The sequence below is a fragment of the Oryx dammah genome, unplaced genomic scaffold, assembly GCF_014754425.2.
Source record: "Oryx dammah isolate SB20612 unplaced genomic scaffold, SCBI_Odam_1.1 HiC_scaffold_18, whole genome shotgun sequence".
In the NCBI taxonomy this organism is placed as follows: Eukaryota; Metazoa; Chordata; class Mammalia; order Artiodactyla; family Bovidae; genus Oryx; species Oryx dammah.
In genome coordinates this window covers 8,826,936-8,854,579 of record NW_024070202.1, presented here as the reverse complement: position 1 = coordinate 8,854,579, position 27,644 = coordinate 8,826,936, and the positions used below count along the sequence as shown (strand labels likewise).

Genomic DNA, 27,644 nt, shown 5'->3' with positions numbered 1-27,644 from the left:
AAATGGAGTAGCCATCGAAGTCAACAAAAAGGTCCAAAATGCTGGGATGCAATTTCAAAAATGACAGAATTATCTCTGTTTGTTTGGAGTGGCAAACCATTCAATATCATGGTAATTTAAGTCTATGTCCGACCAGTAATGCTGAAGAACCTGAAGTTGAATAGTTCTATGAAGACCTACACGACCTTCTAGAACTAACACCCAAAAAACATGTCCTTTTCATTATAGGGGACTGGAATGCAAAAGTAGGAAGTCAAGAAACACCTGGAGTAACAGGCAAATTTGGCCTTGGGATACGGAATGAAGCAAGGCAAAGGCTAATAAAGTTTTACCAGGAGAACACACTGGTCATAGCAAACACCCTCTTCCAACAACACAAGAGAAGACTCTACATATGACATCACCAGATGGTCAACACCGAAATCAGATCAATTATATTCTTTGAAGCCAAAGATGAAGAAGCTCTATACAGTCAGCAAAAACAAGACCGGGAGCTGACTGTGGCTCAGATCATGAACGCCTTATTGCCAAATTCAGACTGATATTGAATAAAGCAGGGAAAACCACTAGACCGTTCAGGTAAGACCTAAATCAAATACCTTATGATTACACAGATTTAAGGGACTAGATCTGATAGATAGAGTGCCTGATGAATTATGGATGGAGGTTCGTGACATTGTACAGTAGACAGGGATCAAGACCATCCCCATGGAAAAGACATGCAAAAAGCAAAATGGCTGTCTGAGGATGCCTTACAAATAGCTGTGAAAAAAAGAGAAGCAAAGGAGTAAAGGAAAGATATAAGCATCTGAATGCAGAATTCCAAAGAATAGCAAGAAGAGATAAGAAAGCCTTCTTCAGCTATCAATGCAAAGAAATAGAGGAAAACAACAGAATGGGAAAGACTAGAGATCTCTTCAAGAAAATTAGAGATGCTAAGGGAACATTTCATGCAAAGATGGGCTCAATAAAGGACAGAAATGGTATGGACCTAACAGAAGCAGAAGATATTCAGAAGAGGTGGCAAGAATACACAGAAGAACTGTACAAAAAAGAGCTTCAAGACCAAGAAAATCATGATGGTGTGATCACTCATCTAGAACCAGACATCCTGGAATGTGAAGTCAAGTGGGCCTTAGGAAGCATCACTATGAACAAAGCTAGTGGAGGTGATCGAATTCCAGTTGAGCTATTTCAAATCCTGAAAGATGATGCTGTGAAAGTGCTGCACTCAATATGCCAGCAAATTTGGAAAACTCAGCAGTGGCTGCAGGACTGGAAAAGGTCAGTTTTCATTCCAATCCCAAAGAAAGGCAATGCCAAAGAATGTTCAAACTACCACACAATTGCACTCATCTCACATGCTAGTAATGTTCAAAATTCTCCAAGCCAGGCTTCAGCAATACGTGAACCATGAACTTCCAGATCTCCGGTTTTAGAAAAGGCAGAGGAACTGAGATCAAATAGCCAACATCCGATAAATCATCGAAAAAGGAAGAGAGTTCCAGACAAACATCTACTTCTGCTTTATTGACTATGCAAAGCCTTTGACTGTGTGGATCACAATAAACTGTGGAAAATTCTGAAAGAGATGGGAATACCAGACCACCTGATCTGCCTCTTGAGAAATCTGTATGCAGGTCAGGAAGCAACAGTTAGAACCAGACATGGAACAACAGACTGGTTCCAAATAGGAAAAGGAGTATGTCAAGGCTGTATATTGTCACTCTGCTTATTTAACTTATATGCAGAGTACATCATGGGAAACGCTGGGCTGGAAGAAGCACAAGCTGGAATCAAGATTGCCGGGAAAAATATCAATAACCTCAGATATGCAGATGACACCACCCTTATGGCAGAAAGTGAAGAAGAACTAAAGAGCCTCTTGATGAAAGTGAAAGAGGAGAGTGAAAAAGTTGGCTTAAAGTTCAACATTCAGAAAACTAAGATCATGGTATTCAGTCCCATCACTTCATGGGAAATAGATGGGGAAACAGTGGAAACAGTGTCAGACTTTATGTTTTGGGGCTCCAAAATCACTGCAGATGGTGATTGCAGCCATGAAATTAAAAGATGCTTACTCCTTGGGAGAAAAGTTATGACCATCCTAGACAGCACATTAAAAAGCAGAGACATTACTTTGCCAACAAAGGTCCATCTAGTCAAGGCTATGGTTTTTCCAGTGGTCATGTAGGGAAGTGAGAGTTTGATTATAAAGAAACCTGAGCGCCAAAGAACTGATGCTTTTGAACTGTGGTGTTGGAGAAGACTCTTGAGAGTCCCTTGGACTGCAAGGAGATCCAACCAGTCCATACTAAAGGAGACCAGTCCTGGGTGTTCACTGGAAGGATTTATGCTGAAGCTGAAACTCCAATAGTTTGGCCACCTCATGCGAAGAGTTGTCTCATTGGAAAAGACCCTGATACTGGGAAAGATTGAGGGCAGGAAGAGAAGGGGACGACAGAGGATGAGACGGTTGGATCGCATCACTGACTCAATGGACATGAGTTTGGGTAAACTCTGGGAGTTGGTGATAGACAGGGAGGCCTGGCGGGCTGCAGTCCATGGGGTCACAAAGAGTAGGACATGACTGAGTGACTGAACTAAGTGACTGACTGGTAACTAGACTTGTGGTGATTATTTCATAATGTGTAAAAATATCAAATCACTATGTAGAAACTCTGAAACTGATATAATATTGTAAATCAATTATGTTTCAATAAAAATTCTTAATTAAAAAAACAATCAATAACTACAGTCAGTTCAAAGAAATAAGAAAGAAACAGCATTAATAATAGGAGGTCAAACTTTTTGCACAAAAGTTTCTGTTAAAAATCTGAGTAGTATATTCATGTATATGAACATACAATGTAGCAAAAGACCTATTTGTATTGTAAGACAATTTCAGTGTATTTCAATATAAAGTTTGTGATCATTTTATAGAAAAACATTTGTCCACTTGTCTACTGCATTTCTGGTACGTCACATAAATCTCCACCTTACCAGAAACATCATTTTGGACAACTAATAGGCTATTAACTGGTGATTGGTGAGAAAATTAATAAAATTATGTAGCCTTCAAAAGCAATGTATGCACCATTAAAAAATTAAGCAATTTACCTTTTTAAAGAAAAGTATGTCATTATGTTAAGTATACAAAATAACTGTGAGGTATGTTAACAGAGCCTATGTTATAAAAAAAGAATATTAGATAATGTTTCTTTTCTTCTTTATAGCAGGCTATAATGTCTATTTTAAAACAAAGAACGTGCATGACTTAAAGTTAATATAGAAAAATCATATATAAAAATTTTCCCTATGTTAGTGATAATAACAGAATCCATGCTATCAATGATGTAATTGTTATTTTGTGAAGATAATTGGCTCCCCTGGTAGCTTAGTGGTAAAGAATCCACCTGTCAATGCAGGAGACTGGGTTTGATCCCTGAGCAGGGAAGATTCCCTCAAGAAGGAAATGACAACCCACTCCAGTATTCTTGCCTGGAGAATCCCATGGACAGAGGAGCCTGGCGGGCTACACTCTGAGGGCTCACAAAGAGTCGGACACGACTGAGTGAGTGGACAACAACAACAAAATGTGAAGATATATATGCATGTTATCAAGGAATTAAAAGTATTTAGAAAATTTTAAAATAACTACTGGCACTAGGTTCACAAGCTTATGATTTTAAATGTGTTTCCTTTGCTACTCTCATATTCTCAGTGTTGAGAACATAAAGATAAAGAGGGAAGGAGGAAAAGAACTGTACATTCTCTTTAGGTGTAATGTAAAGATATCCCTTGAATTTACTTTTAAAAATGACAGTTTCCACAAGCGTTAAAAGTTCTTCATTCTTCTTCCTTATTTCCTAGTTATAGACATTAGAATTATCTTACTAAGAAAGGCAATAAAAACTCAGGTCTAGATAAGGCCAGTAGTCAAATAATTCTGTATCTGTTGGGTTTGCATTTTCACGGGGAAAGCAGTTTACTTTGAAGGTGACAAAGGCATCTACAAGAAAATGACCACAAACTGTATGTATACAATAGAGAACAAACTTATTTAGAAGATTAGTTTTTTAAGGGACATTTAAAAATATTGAAACCTGGAATTTAAAGCTTAAAGAACGTTAAATGAAGTCTTACTTTTTTTTTTTTTAATTTTCAGAAAGTAAATCTGTTTAAGTGACAAGTCCAGGATCAAGCAATGATTTAGTAAAAATGTTAGAACAAGCGCGTGGACTTATCACCCCCTGCTACCATGTTTTTTTTACTAAATTTCATCACTGAATGAGCAGGGCTGCCATCTCTCTCCAAAGGAGGGGTTCCAGTGGGTTCCTAATTTTTCACCCATAGTCTTTGCTGCGGCCTTGGCTGTCACTATTCTGACCCAGAGGATTAGAAACCCAACCAGGACTTACTCTCTCAGCTTTGACCTCTCCGGATCTGTCAAGGGGCTCTGAGTGGCAAACTGCAAGTTGCAGGCACCTGGCTCAATGCCCTCTCACAGTCCCAGGGGCTTTTCTGTGCAGGGGTTGGGCCTGGCCCAGGTTCTGGCCGACTGGCAGTAGGTTATAGCTGATAGAAGGCCAGAGAAATGAGTGCTAAACCCTCTTGTGCTGCAGCTTCTGGGGCCTCCAGGCACTGGCAAGAGTGCCTTTGCAGACACACATGACTGGAGATAAAGCCCAGAGATGGAAACTGGAGATGGGCAAACAGGCAGAAACAAGTCTGCCTAGAACAGCCTCAGGCTAAAGAATAAAGCAAGTGGACCATCAGATTAGCAGCTGTTTCAGGGCCATTCTGGAAAGTGGAGGAGGATAAATAAATAATAAAAAATATATAACCAAACAGTTGCCATCTGCTGCTGTGCCACCACCTGACTGACATTTAATCTGCTGTCTGGCTTTGTTGCCCACGTGTCCACCAGCATCTCTACCTGCAGCTAAACAGTAAAAGCTTTGTCCTTTGTCATGGTACTTGGAGAGGGGCTGTAAATACTAATGGTGGGTAGTCTGGGAGAAAAGGACTCCAAGATGCCCACTCCAGAGAGTGGCAACTAGAAACACCACACCGGGGAGGCGGGCAGACAAAGAGGAAGCAGAGGGCGGGAGTGAGACCCTCTGGCAGGAAAACACGCCCCCGAAACAACCCTCTTCACTGATTAGCCTTAAGAGTGCGACCGTTTGCACTCCCTTCCCTAATTGGTGGTGGGTACAAGCCCTATTTTGCATAAGGCTGAACCAATCAGAGAGCTGGAGAGCATAAAAAGGGGAAGCCAAGAGAGACCACGGCCACTCCTTTGGGGCTGGCCCACCCTCATGTCTCCAGGGTGTACCGGAGACATGTACACCCTGTGTCTATACACTGTGTACACTATGCGTACACACATAAAGTTCTGCCTGCTTGAGCTATAACTGAGCTGTAACTAGTATGTTGTTTCCAATCTTTGTTATAACCAGAGAAGAACAGAGGGAGGAAAATAAACCAACCTGATATTACCATTCTTAACTTACACTGTGTCCCTGTCCTTGTCTCAGAAACCTCATAAAATCCTACTCATTCTTTTGAAAGACTACTTTACATTGTACCATCTAAGTCTCCCCAGCAAAAAGTGTGGCACCTTTCTCTGGCCCCCTATTCTGTATAGAGAAGTAAAAATTTTATAATTAGTGGCATGAATTGTCTATTTTCTCAGGGAGTCACTAGAGAACAACCTACAGACTTACTGCTTATTTAACTTCTCAACCTTCTAGTTTGGTTTCTGGACAAAGAAAGCTTATAATAAGGATCAAGAAAGATACATAAGCAGAGGGCTCACCTCCTATCTGACACAACACCAATCAATAATGCTTATTTATTATCACAATTTACCATCATCACCATCATCATCACCAAACCCTTTATACATCTTTAGACCGCATAGGGTTTATATGCACAGCTCATTGTTAACTCTTTACGGAAAATCATACCAAACAGCATAACTACCATAAAATGCCTGTAGAGTACTTTTTACATCAAGTTGGCAGGCTGGAAGGTAGTTCTTACAATCCCCTGCCTTCTGATATTCATGCTCTTAGGGAATTTACTCCCCTTGAGCATTGGTGAAACCTGTTACTTGTTTCTAGGAACATGGCATAGACAGTGGGATATCATTTATAATATTAGGTTTACATAAGACTATAACTTCTATCTTGCTGCAGACTCTCTTCATTGCTTTCTTGGTGAAGCAAGTAGCCACACTGGAGAGGTCCACATAACAAGAAGCTGACAGTGGCTTCTCGCCTGCAGCTAGCTTGGAACTGAGGCCCTCTGTCCTACAGCTAGGATAGCTAGGAACTGAATTCTGTCAAGAACCATGTGAACTAGGGTAGGTCCTTTTCCAGTAGAACCTTCCGATGACACCAAGACTGCAGCCTTGTGAGAGACCTGGGAGCAGAGGCACCTAGTTAAGCCATGCCCAGATTCCAAATCCACAGAAAAAGTGAGAGAATAAACTTGTGTAGGCTTAACAAGCTTCAGTTCAGTTCAGTTCAGTCGCTCAGTCGTGTCCGACTCTTTGCAACCCCATGAATCGCAGCACGCCAGGCCTCCCTGTCCATCACCAACTCCCGGAGTTCACTCAGACTCACGTCCATCGAGTCAGTGATGCCATCCAGCCATTTCATCCTCTGTCGTCCCCTTCTCCTCCTGCCCCTAATCCCTCCCAGCATCAAAGTCTTTTCCAATGAGTCAACTCCTCGCATGAGGTGGCCAAAGTACTGGAGTTTCAGCTTCAGCATCATTCCTTCCAAAGAAATCCCAGGGCCGATCTCCTTCAGAATGGACGGGTTGGATCTCCTTGCAGTCCAAGGGACCCTCAAGAGTCTTCTTCAACACTACACTTCAAAAGCAGCAATTCTTCGGCATTCAGCTTTCTTCACAGTCCAACTCTCATATCCATACATGACCACTGGAAAAACCATAGCCTTGACTAGATGCACCTTAGTCGGCAAAGTAATGTCTCTGCTTTTGAATATGCTGTCTAGGTTGGTCATAACTTTTCTTCCAAGGAGTAAGCATCTTTTAATTTTATGGCTGCAGTCACCATCTGCAGTGATTTTGGAGCCCAAAAAAATAAAGTCTGACACTGTTTCCCCATCTATTTCCCATGAAGTGATGGGACCAGATGCCATGATCTTCGTTTTCTGAATGTTGAGCTTTAAGCCAACTTTTTCACTCTCCACTTTCACTTTCATCAAGAGGCTTTTTAGTTCCTCTTCACTTTCTGCCATAATAATTATTAAAGTACATATTCATGACCTCCCCCGGAAAACCCCCCTTTTGTTCAGCCCTCCCCTACTTCCAGTCACTACTCACCCCCAAGGGGGAATCCCTGTCTTGATATCTAACAGTATTGATTAGTTTTTGTCTGATTTGTTCTTTATATAAGTGGTGGTGGTTTAGTTGCTAAGTCATGGCTGACTCTTGCGACCCCATAGACTAGAGCCCATCAGGCTCCTTTGTCCATGGGATTTCTCAGGGATCAAACCTGGATCTCCTGCAGTCAGTCTCCTATATTGCAGGTGGATTCTTTACCAACTGAGCCACCAGGGAAATAGAATCTTACAACATGTATTCTTCTGTACTCTCCTGTATCTGGCCTCTTTCCTTTTTATCACTATGTGTAGTTGTGGGTTGTATATATTAATATGAATGTGCACTATTTCAAAAGTAATAAACCAACACATACAGCATTTTACAAATCCTTAGTGAACAAGAAGAAAGCAAACTAATATTGGACTGATAGTATTAAAGCACACAAAAAATCAAAATTACAAATTTCTGAAGTACGTCTAACCTTCAGAATTTACAGTATATCTTGGAATTTTCATAGTAGATGGTAAGCTTTTCTTCCTTGCAGTAAATTTTTTAGAAAACATATGCCTTCGACTGCAATGACTCACTGTCATCCACGATATTAGAATAAATCAGAGTATTGATGCATGTATCAGTCAAGTCTGACTTTGGCTGTATTTTAAAATGCTTCTTGGAAGGCAAAGAGCAGAAGATAAAGGGAGACCCATAAATAAGGGATATCAATGACTTCTACACTTACCTAACGGTTATGAAAGCTCACGTTCAAGTGTAATCACAATTGTCTTAAATAGCAAGTGCTGCTGCTGCTGCTGCTAAGTCGCTTCAGTCGTGTCTGACTCTGTGCGACCCCATAGACGGCAGCCCACCAGGCTCCCCCATCCCTGGGATTCTCCAGGCAAGAACACTGGAGTGGGTTGCCATCTCCTCCTCCATAAATGGCAAGTGAGCGCTACCTAACTCTAAATTTCATTACAGTGCTGTTCTTGACGTCATATAATTCTTCCATTCTGGTCATCACTGCCAACCCTTAGGGTTCCAGTCATCTCATATGTAGATTTTTAAGAGATATATTGGTGTATTTCAACTCAGTCTGCATTACTTATCTGACTTGCTGCCAACAAATCTGCCCTCATATTGTACAGAACCAAAAATATTTTGCATATTGAAATCTTTTTGCCCAGCAGGTTTCTATCAAGAGTAGAGAATGAGATGATCAGCCCTATTTGAAGCGTCTGTTCTGCATTTTAAGATGTCTCGTTACCTCACATGCATGATTTGGCTAAAAATGAACTAACACTTTTGAATTTTCTCATTTCCACGGAGTTTGAAGCTGCCATTCTTAGCAATCAACCCCTCACCACATTGCTTCAATCTGCTTTATGGTGATTGAACAGACAGACTTCTCATATATAGAGGAGAATATGCTTATTAATTGCATTTTATATAATTTTCTCTCCTGTTCCCATTTACAACTTAAAAAATATAGCTAAGTTTTTAGACAATTTTTAGGGCAGCAAAACTCTTCTCTATGATACAGTAATGGCAAATATATTACATGGCATTATAATCTGTCAAAAGGGGAGGTACATCAAGAGTGAACCCTAATGTAAACTATGAACTTTGGGTGATACTGATGTGTTCATGTAGGTTCATCAATTGTAACAAATGTTAACACTCTGGTGGGGGATGCTGATAATGGAAGAGGCTATGTATGTGTGAGTGCAGGAGGTATATGGAAATCCTCTCTGCTGTCCATTCAGCTTTACTGTGAATCTAAAATTGCTCTTGAAAGTAAAGTCCATTTAGAGACTTAAATATAAGGCATCAAACTATAAAACTCCTAGAAAACAGGCAAAACATTCTCCAACACAATTTGTACCAGTGTTTTCTTAGGTCAGTTTCCCAAGGCAACAGAAATAAAAGCAAAAATAAATAGCACCTAATCAAATGGACAAACTCTTGTATTGCAAAGGAAACCATAAATAAAATGAAAAGAACCTATAGAATGGGAGAAAATATTTGTAAATGATATGACTGAGGAGTTAATTTCCAAAATATACAAAGAGTTCATATAGCACAATCAAAAACAAACACTAAATAGACATTTCCCCAAAGAAGACATACAGATGGTCAACAGGCATACGAAAAGATGTTCAACATTGTTACTTATTAGAGAAATGCAGATCAAAACTATTATGAGGTAAAACCTCACACTACTCAGAATGACCATCATTATCCCATTAAAAATTAAATTTTACACTGTTGTGTTGATAAGAATGTAAACTGGTACAGCCGCTACAGAAAACAGTATGAAGTTCTCTCAAAAAGCTAAAAATAGAGTTGTCATACGACCCTGCAATCCCACTCCTGGGCATATGTATCCTGGGAAAACTCTAATTTGAAAAGACACATGCACCCTAATGTTCATAGAAGCACTATTCACAATAGGTAGACATGGAAGCAACCTAGTGTCCATCGACAGCTGGATAAATAAAGCTGATGTGGTATATCTATAGAGTGGACTATTACTCAGCCGCAAATGAATGAAATAATGCCATCTGAAGGAACATGGATAGACTTGGAGATTATCACACTAACTGCAATAAGGCAGAAAAGCCAAATACCACATGATATCACTTACATGAGGAATCTATGTATGACAGAAATGAACTAAAAACAGAAACAGACTCACAGACAACAGACTTGCAGTTTCCAAGGGGGAAGAGTGGGAGAGGAGATGGACTGGAGTTCAGGATTAGCAGATTCAAACTATGACATAAAGAATGGATAAACAACAAGGTCCTCCACAGGGAACTATATTCAACATCCTGGGATCAACCAAAAAAAATATGAAAAAGAATGCATGTGCATATATATACATATATATATGCATATCTGAATTAATTTGCTGTACAGTAGAAATTAACACAACAATGTAAATCAACTATACTTCAATAAAATAAATTAAAAAAAATAAAGTCCACTTAAAAGCAGAAAAACAATGTAATGCTATGTCATCATCATCCCTTTTGAATGCAAGAAAACTTGTAAGGGGATGAGTGAGTGGGAGATATTAAATAAGATTTAAATAATGAAGCTAAGTGATGATTTCATGATCTGAGAGAAGACAATGTTAAGTATCAACATTCCTTTTCAAAAGAGTCATTACCACATCTCTAAAACAATGAGTCAAGGCAAATCATTTTAATTCAAAGGTCAATCAAAGTATTTCTAACATGGAATCTGGATAATCTATTTGATAGACTTTAACACGGATATATTTTGATTTGGAGTTTTAATGAACACCCCCAAAATTAGAGAAAAAAAAAAACCCTTTCTTTGCTTCATATTATAAAAGTTATTCTAAAAATACTCCTTAGTTTTCAAAACTGTATGAAAGCAGCTATACTGAACTGTGTATTTTTTAAACTGTTGAAAGGACCTTTCTGAAAGTAGAGTGATACCTCACATTAAATAATAAAGGTATTTTCGCTAACAGAAAATATATTCTAAAACAAAGACACAGTAACATTGAATCCTACAGGCCAAAACAAATGGGCTAAGTTATGTCTAACCTTGAATTTATAACTATGGCTTCAATGCTGAATTTTACATGTAGTAAGTCGCTTCAGTCATGCCCGACTCTTTGCAACCCTATGGAATATAGCTCGCCAGGCTCCTCTGTCCATGGGATTCTCCAGACAAGAATACTGGAGCGGGCTGCCATGCTCTTCTCCAGGGGATCTTTGTGACCCCGGGATTGAACCCACGGCTCTTACATCTTCTGCACTGGCAGGTGGGTTCTTTACCACTAGTAACATCTGGAAAGCCCAAATTGTATATGCTAATGACAAAAAAATAGTTAAAAGTTTATAATTTGGAGACTAACAGGCTCTTATTCAGAAGCTTTATATTTTATCAAGTTGCCAGATACCACTCTTGACTTCTTTTTGTTCTCTACTGTTCTCTGCATGAATTCTGAGAGGCAGATTACAAACAAACCCTGCACTCACCATGGCCTCTGCAGAGTTACATCTCTGGAGTGTTCTGCAAATTAATCTAAAATGTGATTTATAATAATTTCCTTTCTCAAATCAAGACAAGGAACAGCCAGGAGGAAGAAACTACCAACATTAGGAGGGTCATAATTTTTAGACCTCTGGTGGGAAAGAGACCTGTGTAATTTTACTTGATTAAAACCACAGAACTGTTTAACTCTGTTCCTGCGTTAGGAAAGCCAGTAAAATAATCCAAGACCTTAAATGCTTATATTACAGAGTTTGCACTGTCTTTTTTTTCTCAGAGGCAAATTTAACCCAGCTGTCTTTCCATGTAGCAAGGCTGGGCATGCATGCGTGCATGCTTAGTTGCTCAGTTGTGTCCTTCTCTTTGCGACCCCATGGACTGTAGCCTGCCAGGCTCCTCTGTCCTTGGGGATTCTCCAGACAAGAATATTGGAGGGGGTTGTCATTTCCTCCTCCAGGGGAACTCCTCAGCCCAGGGATCAAACTCGCACATTTGCGTCTTCTGCATTGGCACGCGGAATCCTTACCATTCAGCCACCTGGGAAGCCCCAGAGCAAGGCCATGACCCCATAAAATAGCAGAAGAATGGCTGGAAAATGTGTATGGCACCATCATCTTCTTGCAAAAATTGCAAGAAGCTGCTACTCTACAGCCTCATCTATTTTGCTTTAATCTCATTTACATGGAAACATATCTTTTAGTTTTCATATTATCATACTGCAAATGAACATTAGTTTCTTGGTGAGTTTATACATTTACTTGTCACACTTCAACAATTTTCTTTTAATGTGATCTCAACGGATATCACAAAAGTATGGCTCTCGTCTATTTGAATTTCCAGAAACCAGAATAAAAAATTAGGTCCTAGGAAGGGATGGTATAGCACTGATTAGGGATTCACTCAACTGATTTTTATCCACCAGTGAATACCTGATCATTAGAAAATAAATTCATTTCAGAAATGTACAACATAAAAAGAAAAAAAACGCACTAAGAAAAATCTTAGTATCTGTTCAATGCACTTATTTTTTAGTTGAGGAGTATAAAGCTCAGAGGGCAAAACTAGCTTGAAGTCATACCTAGTTATAGACAGTTATAGGCAAAAGCTACTTATAGAATCAGGCCTCCTAATTCAAGGCTCAATATGTGTTGCTCTCAACAGTAGTACAATCAATCATTTAAGGTCTGTAGAGTAGGAACGTCAAATCTTATACATCTTTTGTACATGTTTATATTCACTGAGTGTTTATTTCTGCAGCCTGAGGTTACAAATATAATAATACCAAGCAGGTATACAAGGCTGATGTGTAAGAGCCTCGAAGCGCTCCTGAGGCTCCCACACTCTCAATACTGAGGTCATCTAACTCCATCTGTACTCTCGACTGTGCCCAGCCAGGACAGGACTGATGAAGAGAGAATTAATTTGTAAACTGGTGGTTTGCTAAAATGAATCAAGCAAAAATTAGGAAATGCAGGTGAGTCTTGGTCTTTACACCAATACTCAGTTTTGTTACACATATTGTTTCTTCATTCAGGCAGTATTTCCTGAGCACCTCCAAGGTTCCAGACATAGCAGAAACAAGAATGAGCAAGACAGGCCCAGTCCCTGACCTTATGGGATTTATAATCAAATAGCACAGCAAAAAATTAACAGATAAACAAATGACAAACTTATTTCAGTGCACCATAAGTGCTATTGAAGAAGTTGAACTGGATGATTTTTGGAAAGGTAGCCTTTTAAAAAATATTCCATTTATTTATTAAAAAAAATTTTTTTTGGCCATGTCACAATTTGCAGGATCTTAGTTCCCTGACCGGGGATCAAACCCTCAGCAATGAAAATGTGGAATCGTAACCATTGGACGACCAGGGAATTCTCAAGAAGTGATCTTTTTGAAAAAGTAACATAGGATCTATCAGCTGTGTGATGAGAAGGAGTCAGCCACGTGAGAAGCAGGGAGAACAGTGTTCCAGGAAATGGGAAATGCTAAGTAAGAGGTTCTGATGTGTGGACACATTTGGGGTTTGAAATATTTTTTCCCAAAGATAATGTAAAGATGAACTCTTTTTTAGAAATGAATCTGTATTCTACACAATTTTATTATCTTATTATATATAGATGGGACAAACTTCTACATTAGGAAAACACAGTGAGTCTAAATCATGTATAATTTACTTATTTTCAAATGCATATAGAAAATAAGTATCAAGAAAGTGCTTCAATATGACTTTGTTTACAAGAAAAAAAATAGTACAATACTTTGACCAACTGGAATTCAGAACTGCATTCTGTTTAAATCTGAATGGCTTTACATATAAATTATGATCTGGTTTAGTTTGTCCAGCAGGTAAATTATCTTCTGGTTTACTTTGTCCAGCAGGTAAAAGCTCCAAAGGACTAAGGTTGAAATCACTCACTACTGAATTACTACTACTCACTACAAATGACAAAATGTTCATTAAATTATGTGATGCATTTTTTGGGGGGGGTATTAGTGCAATCTATTTTCATAGCACAAGTATCATATTTGTTGTATGTAGAAAGCACATATAATGGTTAATAATTTGCCACTGGTCAATAATATTACTGATATACAAATATAAACACATGTGATGATCAATAATTCATTGGAAGATTAGGCAGTTTTATAAGGTAAAATATCTATGTATATGAACATAAAGACCCTGGGCCACCCGAAATTGAAAGATATGGATCAAGCATCTGAATTCCAGTTTTGTGAGCAGCTACCCTCATACGATCAAGCTTGGGCAAATTTCTAACCATCTCTGAATTTCTTGTCTCTCTAAAAAGTGTAGGTTAGGATAACTTCCTAGGTTTATGAGACAATGAATTAAGAATTTCTAAGGGTCTGGCACACACAATAAACTCGGTAAATTTTAGTGTTTGTCCCTCCCCCCATATATTTTCTCTAATAAAAATAGCATTAACAATGTAAGAATTATGCTCATACAGATTCCTTCCGTCTCTTTTAATCAAAATATGATGGTATTTTTCACATTAGAGAAAAAGGTAGGACAAAGGAACTGCTGCTATAGCTCTTGACACATCAAACTGAATTAAGACCCGGAGTTCCTAATTGTTCTGCTGCCTGGAACGGTCCCATTTTGACTGTCTAGCTCCTCCACATCTTCCACTGTACTGCCTTCATCTGAGACCCAGACACGTGCCCAAGCGCAGTAAATCACAGTTAATTGCATGTCTTAAATTAAAAGACAAAAATGATGCACAATTAATTGGAGGAAATTGTCATTTGGTGAGTGAGTCTCGCTCATTACACTCTGTGCACAGGACGCATGCCAAGTCTGTGTTCCAGGCAAGAAGACTCCGTCTGTGACACTGAGGTTCAACCTTTCTGCAGAGCACTCTGTTCAAACACTTTAAAGCACTCAGCACTGCAGCTGGAGCATAGACAGCTTGCTCTGCAAGGACATTCAACACAGGGTCGGCACATACCGTGACAATTAGAAAGAACCAAAATGTTCAGCGATGAGGGACTGAGTAAAAGGACTAGGTCTTGGCCATTAAGGGAAGAACCTACATTGTAACAAATGAATTTTTCATATTGAATAAGATGAGAAAATGTCCATGACATATTCCTAAGTGAAAACTGCTTATAAAACAGTGTGGGTTTCTTCTTTTGAGGATTACATAATAAATGGAAGAAGAAAAAGAAAGAATGAGGAGAAACAGTGGGAAAATATACAATTAAAATGTTAACATTTGTAATTTCAGAGTTGTTTATACTCTCTAGATTTTTCTCCTTTTCTAAAAAATTTTCTAAGTTGTTTAAAATTCCATTTCAATTTATTTCTGAATCTATTACAAAATGTCAGTTTTAAAGATTCATAAGAATCTTTTAATATGAACTTACCCATTATAATAAAAAAGTCATCATAAAATTAAAAAATAATCCCTAGTAAGCACTTAGATACAATCCTATTATTCCCTTAGTTACACAGACAAAATAAAGTTAATAAAAAATGCATTCTATAAATATACAAGAAAACCATGTTCAGCAAAATTAAATGTTCAATATAATAAATTATGCAAACAAATACCTTATACTATATATTAAGTTAACAGAAGATAATCACTATGAATTCTTCTTAGTTTAATACTAATATCAACAAACTAAAAAAATATGTTCATGGTGAACATAATAACCTTGAATTTGAGGAACTGCAAATCTCTCCTCCACACCTCCTCGCTCATCATTTTCTACCCTGAACTGAAACACTTTACATCTAGCCACCTAGTATTATTCTGATGCTAAAACTTGACAACAAACAACTTTCTAGCTCACATACACACACACAGTGTCATAATTTTTCCCAAATAAGAACAAAAAATGTTCTGCAATATATCACCAATGATGTTAACCTTTGTTTCAATTTTAGAAAAAAAGAATATACAAAATGCAAGAGTAGATTAATTCCAAAGATTCTGAACAGTCTCCTAACCTTGAAATAAGCAATAAACATTTCCTGCTCTCTTTTATTTCTCGGGGGGTTGGTAGAGTGGGAAAAGATAATTTTATTCTGGCAAAGCTTGTATCTCAATCTCAGGCGTCCTTACGTCCCAAGGGTAATATTTCCATTCCACTCTTAATGGAACAAATTTCTAATCAGAATATGTATCCAAAAATAATTGAGGCAATGCAATGTCAACAGATCATGCTGCCATCAGCATTCCTGATGCTGGGAATCAACTAGCACACCAGTGTGACAGAGAGCGCGGGCAGTGCAGACCCATCAGACCAACAAGCAGGACACAGCACTTCTGTTCCGCTTTGGGCGCTCAAGTCGGTGTTGGAGGACAGCTTCTAAGCTGGAAGAGACCAATCTCAAAACTTTTCAGGGAGGGATGACTTACAATGGGGCCAGGCCAGGACCTCCACTTTTAAATTGGCATCAGTGTCTTCCTTTATAATTTTTGAAACAACAGTCATTTTTGGAAAGGTTAACAATGCCCTTAGATTTCTGACAACAAACACTACTGAATGTATTTTATGATGCTCTGAAACTGTCCAGAGGTTTAAAATTCAGGTTTGACAATATATTGGTAATTGCTGACGCTGGGTCATAAGTAAGGGAGACCCCTTAAGGTATCCTACTTGAGAATGCGTTTGACATTTTCCTAATTTAAAAAAAAAAAAGATTTCTTTCAAAGTATTTTATATTCAAAATTATACTGACTTCAACTTTGGAAATATATGAAATCTGACTTGTGCTTATTTAAGACTTTAATAAGCAATGTGGACTTTTTAAAAAATCCACCAAGCATGATGTTGATCATAAAATAAAAATTTCTTCACTCCTGAAAAAATGTTACCAGGACCTATAACGATAGAAAACGTGCACCTAAACAAACGCAGGGCCTCCATATGCCTGGCATTCTCACAGTGTGACAAAATAGACTGGTAATTAACTGCTTTCCTACCGAAATCTGCCAGCTTTAACTCCCCCGTGTCACTGATCAGAAGGTTCTGTGGCTTCAGGTCTCTGTGCAAAATATAGCGCTGGTGGATGTAGGACAGCCCTCGCAGCAACTGAAATAAAAACAACTGGAAAAACAGGAAGAGAGAAGTTAAAATATGAACACAGTCCAATGCCACTTTCTACATACAGTCTGCCAAGTACTTGGATTTCCTGAAAATGGGTACCCATCACTAAATTTTCTATCAAACTGTTGAAACAGAATTTGCATACATGTATGGAAATTCCTAATGCACAAACTAAATCTGAAAATTTTTAACAACCTATTATATCAACCCAGAGATCCTTAGCCAGAAAGATCTATAATCCAATCTTTGTTCTAGAAATTAAGTGAAACGTAAAGAATCATTTTCTAAATAATATTTGATTTCCTCAGGAATGAACTGATGCTTGAGACAGAGAAAAAACCCTATTCAGAATGTTATAAAAGGAAGCAGAATTTTTTAATGTAAATTTAATTAACATATATTTAATTCTATGGAAATGATATAAACATGGTATCCAGTGATTCACTCAATAACATGCTTTAAGGAATAGAAAGATAAGATGATTTCAAATAATTAAAACAGAAGCAGTCACGGGGTCCAATTATTACTACACTGTAATTACACTGCTTTGGCACATATGGCCACAGAGATTAGGTTGCTGCCTAAAGACAGACATGTACTTTTGCTAATTACAGAACAGACCCAACCTAAAGGGACAGGAAACACAGAGAACAGAGAAATCAAGAATTCAAGAGCAATAGTTTCATAAGAAATACAATTAAGAAGCGACCGATGGTTTTCTCTGTTTACATTCATATTGGATCATAATAAATATTTCCATTTTGATAACAAAAAATGTGACCCACTAGGCTTTCCAATACTGTTTATATATATAAAAAAAGAACTATCTTTAAACTATTTACTTGCTAAAATAATCCTAATTGACATAGTTTTTAAAAAACAATATCCTAAAACAAAACTAAAAACAAGTGGTTTTAAGTGCCATCAATATTGTAGTCTATATAATCAGCTGGTAACAAAATGCACTTTCTGGGAAATTTTAAAGGAATTAGCTGCCAAATACTGGTAGGATAGGGCTTCCCAGGTGGCAATAGGTGGTAAAGAACCCACCTGCCAATGCAGGAGACATAAGAGACACGGGTTCGATCCCTGGTTCAGGAAGATCCCCTGGAGGAGGGAATGGCAACCCACTCCAGTATTCTTTCAGGAGAATCCCATGGACAGAGGAGCCTGGCTAACTACAGTCCATAGGATCGCAAAGAGTCAGATATGACTGAAGCAACTTAGCATGCATAATGGTAGGATAAGGATTCTAGAATCTTCACATAAAAAAGACTGGCAACTCCTCAAGGGCCGTGGGAGCTAACATTTCAGAATATTTTCCAACTAACTAGGGGCTCTGAAAGCCAAGTAAAATGCTTAGAGGGGGGATACCTTGAAACACTTGTTCAGTTGCTAAGTCATGCCGACTCTTCGCCACCACATGGACTGCAGCACACCAGGCTTCCCTGCCCTACGCTACGTCTCAGTGTTTGCCCAGGTTCATGTCCATCGAGTCGGTGATGCCATCCAACAGTCTTATCCTCTGTCATCCCCTTCTCTTCCTGCCCTCAATCTTTCCCAGCATGAAAGACAGTAGATAAATTCATTTCAAAATCTTTGTATGTGATAATAAGCTATGGTGTTGGGAAGGCCTAGATTCATTTCCAGAATCTAAGTACCAGAGACTAAACACCTGTTCTGTGTTAGGCTGGATTAAATTACTGGCTCAAGAATCTCAGGAAGTAAACTTCTTCTGGACTCCTTCTTTCAGTCCTTCCTGTGTAGCAGATGGAAAGACTTAACACCATCACCAGCAGCTTCCAGCCTCATTCCTCACTTCTAAAACCCCCTGCAGCCCGAAGCGGAAAAGCTTACAATTTCAAAGAAAATCCAAATCCCTTCAGTTCAGAAGGGAGAAAGGATGAGCAAATAAAGCCACTTTGTGTTTTCAAAAGCTTTTCATCAATCAGTCACATAGGCAGATCACAAAACAAATAAACCGAATTTCAAAAATAAACGGATTTTGAAAGTCTGCATTTTGAAAGTCTGCATTCTGCAAGGTGCTAGCTGGGACTTACCAGACTATGATTATCTACCTAACCACAGCAACACATATTAGTTGAACAAGCAAATAACACGAAGTGCCAGCTGCTATTCTATGCATCATAGAATATGAATTCATTTGATCTCTGTAAAGAAATTTTTTAAAAAGATTTTTTGAGGTGGACTATATTTTCTTTAAAGTCTTTATTGAATTTGTTACAACACTGCTTGTTTTATGCTTTGGTTTTTTTGACTCCAAGGCATGTGGGGTCTTAATTCCCTGACAAGGGATTGAATCCGTACCATGTTGGAAGGCGAAGTATTAACCACTGGACCACCAGGGTAGCCCCTGACCTCTGTAACAATTTTAATGGTGATGGTACCACTATTCTGGGCTTCCCAGTTGGCTCAGCTGCCTGCAATGCAGGAAGAGGAAAAAAGAGGGAAAAAAATGAGGATTTGATCCCTGGGTCGGGAAGACCCCCTGTAAAAGGAAATGGTAACCCAGTCCAGTATTCTTGCCTGGAAAATCCCATGGACAGAGGAGTCTGGCTGGCTCCTATAGTTCATGGAGTCACAAGGAGTCAGACACAAATGAGTATACACGTCCATGCCAACACACACACACACACACACACGCACATACACACATCACATCCTATCTGTATCAGTGATGAGGAAACTGGAATCAGTTTAAGTGCCAGGACACAAATCCAAGAAATTTGACTCCAAAATCTACTCCTTTAACCACTCTACTCTAGGAATCTTGGCCAGAACACAAGAAGGCAGTGTCCACATAGAAGCTGCTTCCTCCAACCAACAGGAAAAAGCATAGGCATCTAACAGCATGGTCTTCGAGGCCACTGAGCTGAGCCCTGATTCCAGCTGGGTGCCCAGGCATCATTGATCCACATTTCCCGACCCCAAGAAGGCTCATGCATCCCCACATGCAAAGCATATTGCTATTCAACCCTTTTCCCTCGTTCTTGCATCTTCTCTCACAGAAAAGCCTTGTCTCACTTTTGCCTGCTAATCTCCCTGTGCTTCTTAGGTCTCTCCTCAAAACTCCTCCCTGGTGCCTTTGCAGACCCCAGGCCTTCAGTCTCCCTGCAGGTCTGTGTGAGGCGTTCCTCCTCTGTGCTCCGGGGGCAGCTGCTACATCTGTCTATCACACGATGGGATTCCCCTGTCTCCCCAGAATGTGTTGCTGTAGTTCAGTCACTCAGTCATGTCCAACTCTCTGCGACCCCATGGACTGCAGCATGCCAGGCCTCCCTGTCCTTCACCACTATCTTCTGGAGTTTGCTCAGACTCATGTCCATTGAGCTGGTGATGCCATCCAACCATCTTATCCTCGGTCATCCCCTTCTCCTCCTGTCCTCAATCTTTCCCAGCATCAGGGTCTTTTACAATGAGTCAGCTCTTCACATCAGGTGGCCACAGTATTGGAGTTTCCACTTCAGCATCAGTCCTTCCAATGAATATTTAGGGTTGATTTCCTTTAGGATGGACTGGTTGGATCTCCTTGCAGTCCAAGGGACTCTCCAGAGTCTTCTCCAACACCACAGTTCAGAAGCATCAATTCTTTGGCACTCGGTCTTCTTTATGGTCCAACTCTGACATACATACACGACTACTGGAAAAACCATAGCTTTGTTATATGGACCTTTGTCAGCAAAATGATGTCTCATTTTTAATATGCTGTCTAGGTTCATCATAGCTTTTATTCCAAAGAGCAAGCGTCTTTTAATTTCAGACTGTTTGCCTCAACCATCTTCCTAATCTGCTCCCACAGCTGACACTCATTACTAAGTAATGTGATGACTGAACAGGATTTAGGGACATCTGCATGAAGCAGATACAAAGAAGAACAGACTCCCGGAACGGGAGTTTCTAGAAGCTAAGAGTAGAAGTGGGAAGACCAAACAGTCCCAAAGGGCTCTTCTTTTAACACCTTTACTAATTAGTGGAAATATATAATCCTCATGTTAATCCAGAAGCTATTCAAATAGGATAGCAGATTAAAGAGGATTAAGAAACTCAAAGATGCAAGCACACACTCAACTACAACTGTATACAAGACAAACGAAGCTCTAAATAAGACAGACAGAGCCCCGAGCATCAAATGAGAGCCCCAGACAAATTTTTAGATCCTTGAACAATGCACAAAGTTAAGTCAGAACAAATCCCCAGATAACAAATTCCTTCAGGATTTACGAAGCGCCAACCATCTGCCAGGTGCTATCATGTAAGAGGGACGCAAAGATGAAGAGGATGTGAGATGTAGCTACTTGACTTGAGGAACTCACAGCCCACTGGGTTTGAGAGCCACATGAACAGATTCGTGTATCTGTGCTAAGTTGCTTCAGTTGTGTCTGACCTGGGAGACTCTGTGGACTGCAGCCCGCCAGGCTCCTCTGTCCATGAGATTCTCCAGGCAAGAATACTGGAGTGGGTTGCCATGCCCGCCTCCAGGGGATCTTCCTGAGTCAGGGATTGAACCCATGTCTCTTACATCTCGTGCACTGGCAGGTCAGTTCCTTTACCACTAGCCCCACCTGGGAAGCACATGAACAGATTAAGTGCATTTAAAGAGGTCTGCTGAGCAGCAGCAGCAGCAGCACTATGACAGCTACACAAATGGAGTGTAACTGAAGGCCCTCAGGAGGGAGGAAACTTCATCACGCATAACATTTTAGTAGGAAAAGGAGCATTCATTAGATGCACAAGATGAGACAATGTATTATATGGCAAACCTCTTGCTTTTCTGAGGGAAAAAATTGAGGAAACCAAGCGAGGAAATCACTAGGCAGATAAATTAATAAGAAGAAAAATTTTAATTAATGAAAAGAAGACAATATATGAAACTGTAAAACGATGAACACACCATCATAATAATAATGGTGGTGAAGGGGCAATATAATTCACTGAAACCATTAGTAAGGGCTTCCCTGGTAGCTCAGTTGGTAAAAACTCTGCCTGCAATGCAGGAGACCCTGGTTCGATTCCTGGGTCGGGAAGATCCCCTGGAAAAGGGAAAGGCTACCCATTCCCGTATTCTGGCCTGACAATATATGAAACTGTGAAACCATCAACACCCCATCATAACAGTAATGGTGTTGAAGGGACAATATAACTCACTGAAACCATTAGTAAACTTGGTGCATTTTCTGTTATACACCTTAAAATGTTATTTCTGAAACACCAAGTTTACTAATGGTTTCAGTGAATTATATTATCCCTTCAAGGGACAAGGAAAGAGCAGTCATTCCGAGTTTAACAGACTGTGCCATAGAATATTCTTTGGAAATGTTTTGAGAACCCAAATCTTAGGGATTTCTTTCTTTAGACAGACAGGCAAGTATCTAACTGGCCCATGTAAATTTTTAAGAAAGCCACTTCACTGGGTTGTTGTAGAAATCACCACCTAACAAGCTAAATCTGATCTCTGTGAAAACCAGAGGGTACTGTGAAAACAAGAAGGACCACCAAAGAAGGGGCTGCATGCAGAGGAAGAGGAAATATCAGCTTTGCTGCTCGCTAATAAAACTTGGTGAACATCGATGCAATCTCAGGTACTGAAAAAGAAAAAAAAAACGGAAGACAAACTCGCACTGAAGGTTTACACCCATTTGAAGACTGTTCTGGGACTTCCTGCTAGTCCAGTAGATAGAACTCTACAACTCCCAATACAGGGGGCCCGGGTTCAATCCCTGCTCAGGGAACTAGATCCGACATGCATACAGGCATGCTTAGTCGCTCACTCGTGTCCAACTCATTGCAACCCTATGGACTGTAATCTGCCAGGCTCCTCTGTCTATGGGATTTCCCAGACAAGAATACTGGAGTGGGTTGCCATTTCATCTTCCAGGGAATCCTGCCCACCCTGGGACTGAACCCGTGTCTCCTGAGTCTCCTGCACTGCAGGAGGATTCTTTACCACTGAGCCACTAGGAAGCCCTCCAGATCCCACATGCTGCAACTGAACAAACAAACAGAAGACCCAGTGTGCCGCAGCTACTGCTGCTGCTGCTGCTGCTGCTAAGTCGCTTCAGTCGTGTCCGACTCTGTGCGACCCCATAGACGGCAGCCCACCAGGCTCCCCCGTCCCTGGGATTCTCCAGGCAAGAACACTGGAGTGGGTTGCCATTTCCTTCTCCAATGCATGAAAGTGAAAAGTGAAAGTGAAGTCGCTCAGTCGTGTCCGACTCTTCGCGACCCCATGGACTGCGGCCCACCAGGCTCCCCTGTACATGGGATTTTCCAGGCGAGAGTGCTGGAGTGGGGTGCCATCGCCTTCTCTGCAGCTAAAAGACCCCAAGTGCTGCAACTAAGACCTAGAGTAGCCAGGTATATAAGCAAAAAATAAACGTTAAAAAAGGCTAAGTAATTTTATGTATCTTTTATCATCTCGTATTTTTTTCCTTTTCTTTTAAGCAAATGAGAAAACGAATGCTCTTAAAGCCCAAGAAATATACTCAGTCAATCCAACCATCACACAGCACTTGTGAACTCTCCACTACACCTCATTATCTTAACCAAGGATGATGCTTACTAAACACATGGATGAATACAGCTATACACCCAATATAATCAAAGAGATTTTATTAAGTGAACCCAAGTTTGTAAGAGTATCAATTAATGTAGTATGTAATAAGCATATGATTCTTGAATGTCTATTTTTGCTATTTAAAATCCTCTTAGAAGTAAATACTGTGGCAACAGAAAGCTTTATATACTGAAGTTGATAAATTAACATATTTTCCTTTCTCTCTGCTTATTTTTCTACTGTAGTAACCATAAAGTCTTCCTAAGAATACTTTGTCCCCTTGGAACATGTTCTTTTTTTTTTTTTTTTTAACAGCATTGTGTTGGTTTCTGCTGTACAACCGTATGAATCAGCCATAATTATACATACATCCTCTCTCTCTTAAGCCTCCCTCCCTTCCCTGCAGCCCACCCCTCCCAGTCATCACAGAGGGCAATACTCAACTTTATGAAAGAAGAGGTCTTCAAATTCTTAGTTATACTCCAGTTCAAATATATTCACTTTTTGCAATAAGAACCCCAATGAGAAAATGCCTAAAATAGCAATGATGTGATGAACAAGGACATTTTGCCAGCAGGAGATCTATCTATAACCCTGCTTTCTTGCCATCCCCAGCAGAAACCAACTTACATCCTCACTGCCATGGCAGATACTGCTTGGGAGTATCCTTAATACTCCTTCTAGTCCCTTCTGAAACTCTTTGGACTTTGAGTAGATAAAAAAAACAATATCAAGATAAGGCTTTCTATCAGAACATTTAGAGCAAGTTGATTAAAAGCACACACACATCATTGGACTCAGTAGGTTATATCTGTTACTCAGAAGAATTATTGGCACTTGCAGTGAGCAACAAATTTTTTAACCCCTCAGTTCAGTTCAGTCGCTCAGTCGTGTCCGACTCTCCCCGCTCAAAATCTAAGGATGTCTGATGCTCTTTGTCTCAATGTTTACAATCAGATTTACGAATGGTCTGAAAGGCATGCATTATTTAATGTATAAGGGTCCATTTAATATGAGACTAAGCACGGTGAACATCTGCAGATTTTCTAGGCAAGGGTTCACTATCTTCGAGGAATGTCTCTTAGGGTTTATTGGAGCAACTAGCAATAGATGAAAGGCCTTATGGACGGCACTAATTCTTCTTTTCGAAGAGTAAAATGTCAGTGCTTTTTTTCACTGACTATGCCACAGTTTTTTATTTATTTTTTATTATTTTTAATTGAAGGATAATTGTTTTTGCAATCTTGTGTTGGTTTCTGCCATACAACATCGAGAATCAGGCATAACTATATATACAGAGAGAGGCAGGATATATATACATATATATATATATATATATATATATCCCCTCCTCTTGAGCCTCCCTTGCACTCGGCACGTCCATTCTCCACATCTATGTCTCCATTCCTTCACTGCAAATTAGGTTAATCAGTACCGTTTTTCCAGATTCCATATACATATATATATAGCTTTAATATAATATATTTGTTTTTCTCTTTCTGACTTACTCCACTCTGTATAATAGGCTTTAGGTTCATCCTCCTCTCCCCAACTGATTCAAATGCATTCCTTCTTATGGTTAATATTCCATTGTATGTATGTACCACAAACATACCACAACTTCTTCATCCATTCATTGAACAGCACTAATTCTTACAGAGACAGTCAAGCTACTTTTCTGTCACTTGCACACCAAGGTTAAATATCGATTATCTTAAGTTACTCACCATGAAAATGATAAATTTTCTCACATGCCCTTAATATTCATCCAAGCTATAAAACTGTCTCATTTCATAATTGCATGGATAACAGAAATAGAAGAGACTCCGCAGTTTAAGCAACTGTAATAACTGCTGTTTACTAAGTACTTAATAGTAAATTAATCTTCCCACCAATTCTGCTAGGCAGATCCTATTATCTTTATTTCACAGATAAAGAAAGAAAGGCTCAGAGAAATCACATGAATTGGAAAAAGGGAGACACAGCGCATGTAGCAGAGGGCCATTTCCCATTCCCAATACGGATATTTCCCATTTTCGTCTTGCTCTGACACCCACTATTTAAAATACTGCCACCAAAAATGTATGTATACCATCTGATTAAATAAATGGATAGGAAACATGACATTAGCAAATAAACCAAAGTAGTACACGGATAATAAACGCTTCAAATAAGGTGCCTCATGGTTAGGATCATATTATTTAAAAATCCACAGATGCACAAGCATTAAATTACTCAATACATCAAACTTTCTAGGAGTAAAAAATAATTAAAAAATTTGAGTCCTCAAATATCTAGTGACTAGTAAAAAACTTTCTAATAGGAATCAGATAATGATTTTACTGCAATAATACGTCTTCTTCAATTTTTAAAAGAATGATTCATTTAGTTGAGTTTCAAATTTGAAAATGCCTAATGCAAATATCAAATCCTAATCTGTAATGCAATGTACATCATTCATGTCCAAATAGTTTATATTTTATAAAGCATCTTTGTAATTTTATGTGTTGGATTAAAAAAAATGAATACTAATAAAGCTATATGGAGATAAAAGGGAGATAGAAATAAAAGTCCAGGTAATAAAAACTATGGTATAATTTGTCACTTTGGACATACTGAACATATTAACCATGCTCCTGGGATGGTGTAAGACAAACATTTATGCAGGGTGTCAGATCAGAGATGTGTCCTTTTTTTGCCATGTACTAGTCAGATTCGGGCTTCCCAGGTGGTTCTAGTGGTAAGCCACCTGCCAATGCAGAAGATGTAAGAGACGCAGGTTTGATCCCTGGGTGGGGAGATCCCCTGGAGAAGGGAATGCCAACCCTCTCCAGTATCCTTGCCTAGAGAATCCCATGGACAGAGGAACCTGGCAGGCTGCAGTCCATGGGGTCACACAGAGTCGGACACGACTGATGCAACTTGGCATGCACACACGCACAGACAGATCCAGTTCTCAGAAAATCTGAGGATTTAGGGGAGTCTGCCTTGACACATTTTGTTCTATTTGAGTTCTTCTAGAGAAAGCAGTGGCACCCCGCTCCAGTACTCTTGCCTGGAAGATCCCATGGACAGAGGAGCCTGGAAGGCTGCCGTCCATGGGGTCGCTGAGGGTCGGACACGACTGAACGACTTCACTTTCACTTTCATGCATTGGAGAAGGAAATGGCAACCCACTCCAGTGTTCTTGCCTGGAGAATCCCAGGGACGGGGGAGCCTAGTGGGCTGCCGTCTATGGGGTCGCACAGAGTCGGACACGACTGAAGCGACATAGCAGCAGCAGCAGTCAACTTTTCTGCTTCTTCATTCCACTTCCTCAAATTGCTGAGATACGTAGCACGTTTCATCATTTCCAGAAAATGTAACCAAAATTTAACTTGCACTCTCTAATATATGTGTACATTAGTCTTCTATACTAAAAATGATAACTTTCTAGAAAAGGGAAAAACTCAGAATAAGAATTTCAAGTACTGGGGCAAAGTCTTCAGAGAAAAGATCTTGCACACTTTCTGTGCTCCATAAGTTGGCTTCCCATTCTGCCCACTCCTCCTGCCTCAATACAATGGAGGACGCCAGCAAGGGGTTATTCTAAGCTCCAAGATGCCCACAGGGACGAAGGTGACTGGACTCATGGGATCCAGAACTGGGATACTTACAAGGAGTCAAATGGCAAAAACAGAGCCTGGTTTGCCCATGCTCCCTGAAAAAAGTTCATTAGCTTTTTTAGAATGCTAATATATTACACCAATGTATAATATATTAGATACTAAGTAGGTTTCCCAGTTATGAGGGTTTGTAGGTATGATGATGAACTGGGGAGGGCGGAGGACAAGAACCTTCCATTTAACAAGGTTGGTCAGAGCTTCCCTGGTGCCTCAGTGGTAAACAATCTGACTGCCAATGCAGGAGACATGGGTTAGATCCCTGATCCAAAAAGACCCCCATAGCTGTGGGATAACTAGCCTGTGTGCCACAACTATTGAGCCTATTGAGCCTGAACTCTAGAGCACAGGGGAACTACAGAGCTGCTGAAGCCTGCCTGTCCTAGAGCCTCTGTGCCCTAGAGCCTGCCTGCCCTAGAGCCTCTGTGCCCTAGAGCCT

General features: G+C 39.7%; 1 protein-coding gene across 3 annotated transcripts in view; it reads right to left on the bottom strand.

Moving 5' to 3' along the window:
* The window catches only part of CDK14 (cyclin dependent kinase 14), a 557,423-nt gene that overhangs the window by 214,005 nt on the left and 315,774 nt on the right, over positions 1–27,644 (bottom strand). For all 3 annotated transcript variants that reach the window (XM_040260248.1, XM_040260249.1, XM_040260250.1), the window contains one exon: positions 16,846–16,969. In XM_040260248.1, the coding sequence (XP_040116182.1) occupies positions 16,846–16,969 (124 nt within the window). The remainder of the gene's footprint in view (positions 1–16,845; positions 16,970–27,644) is intronic.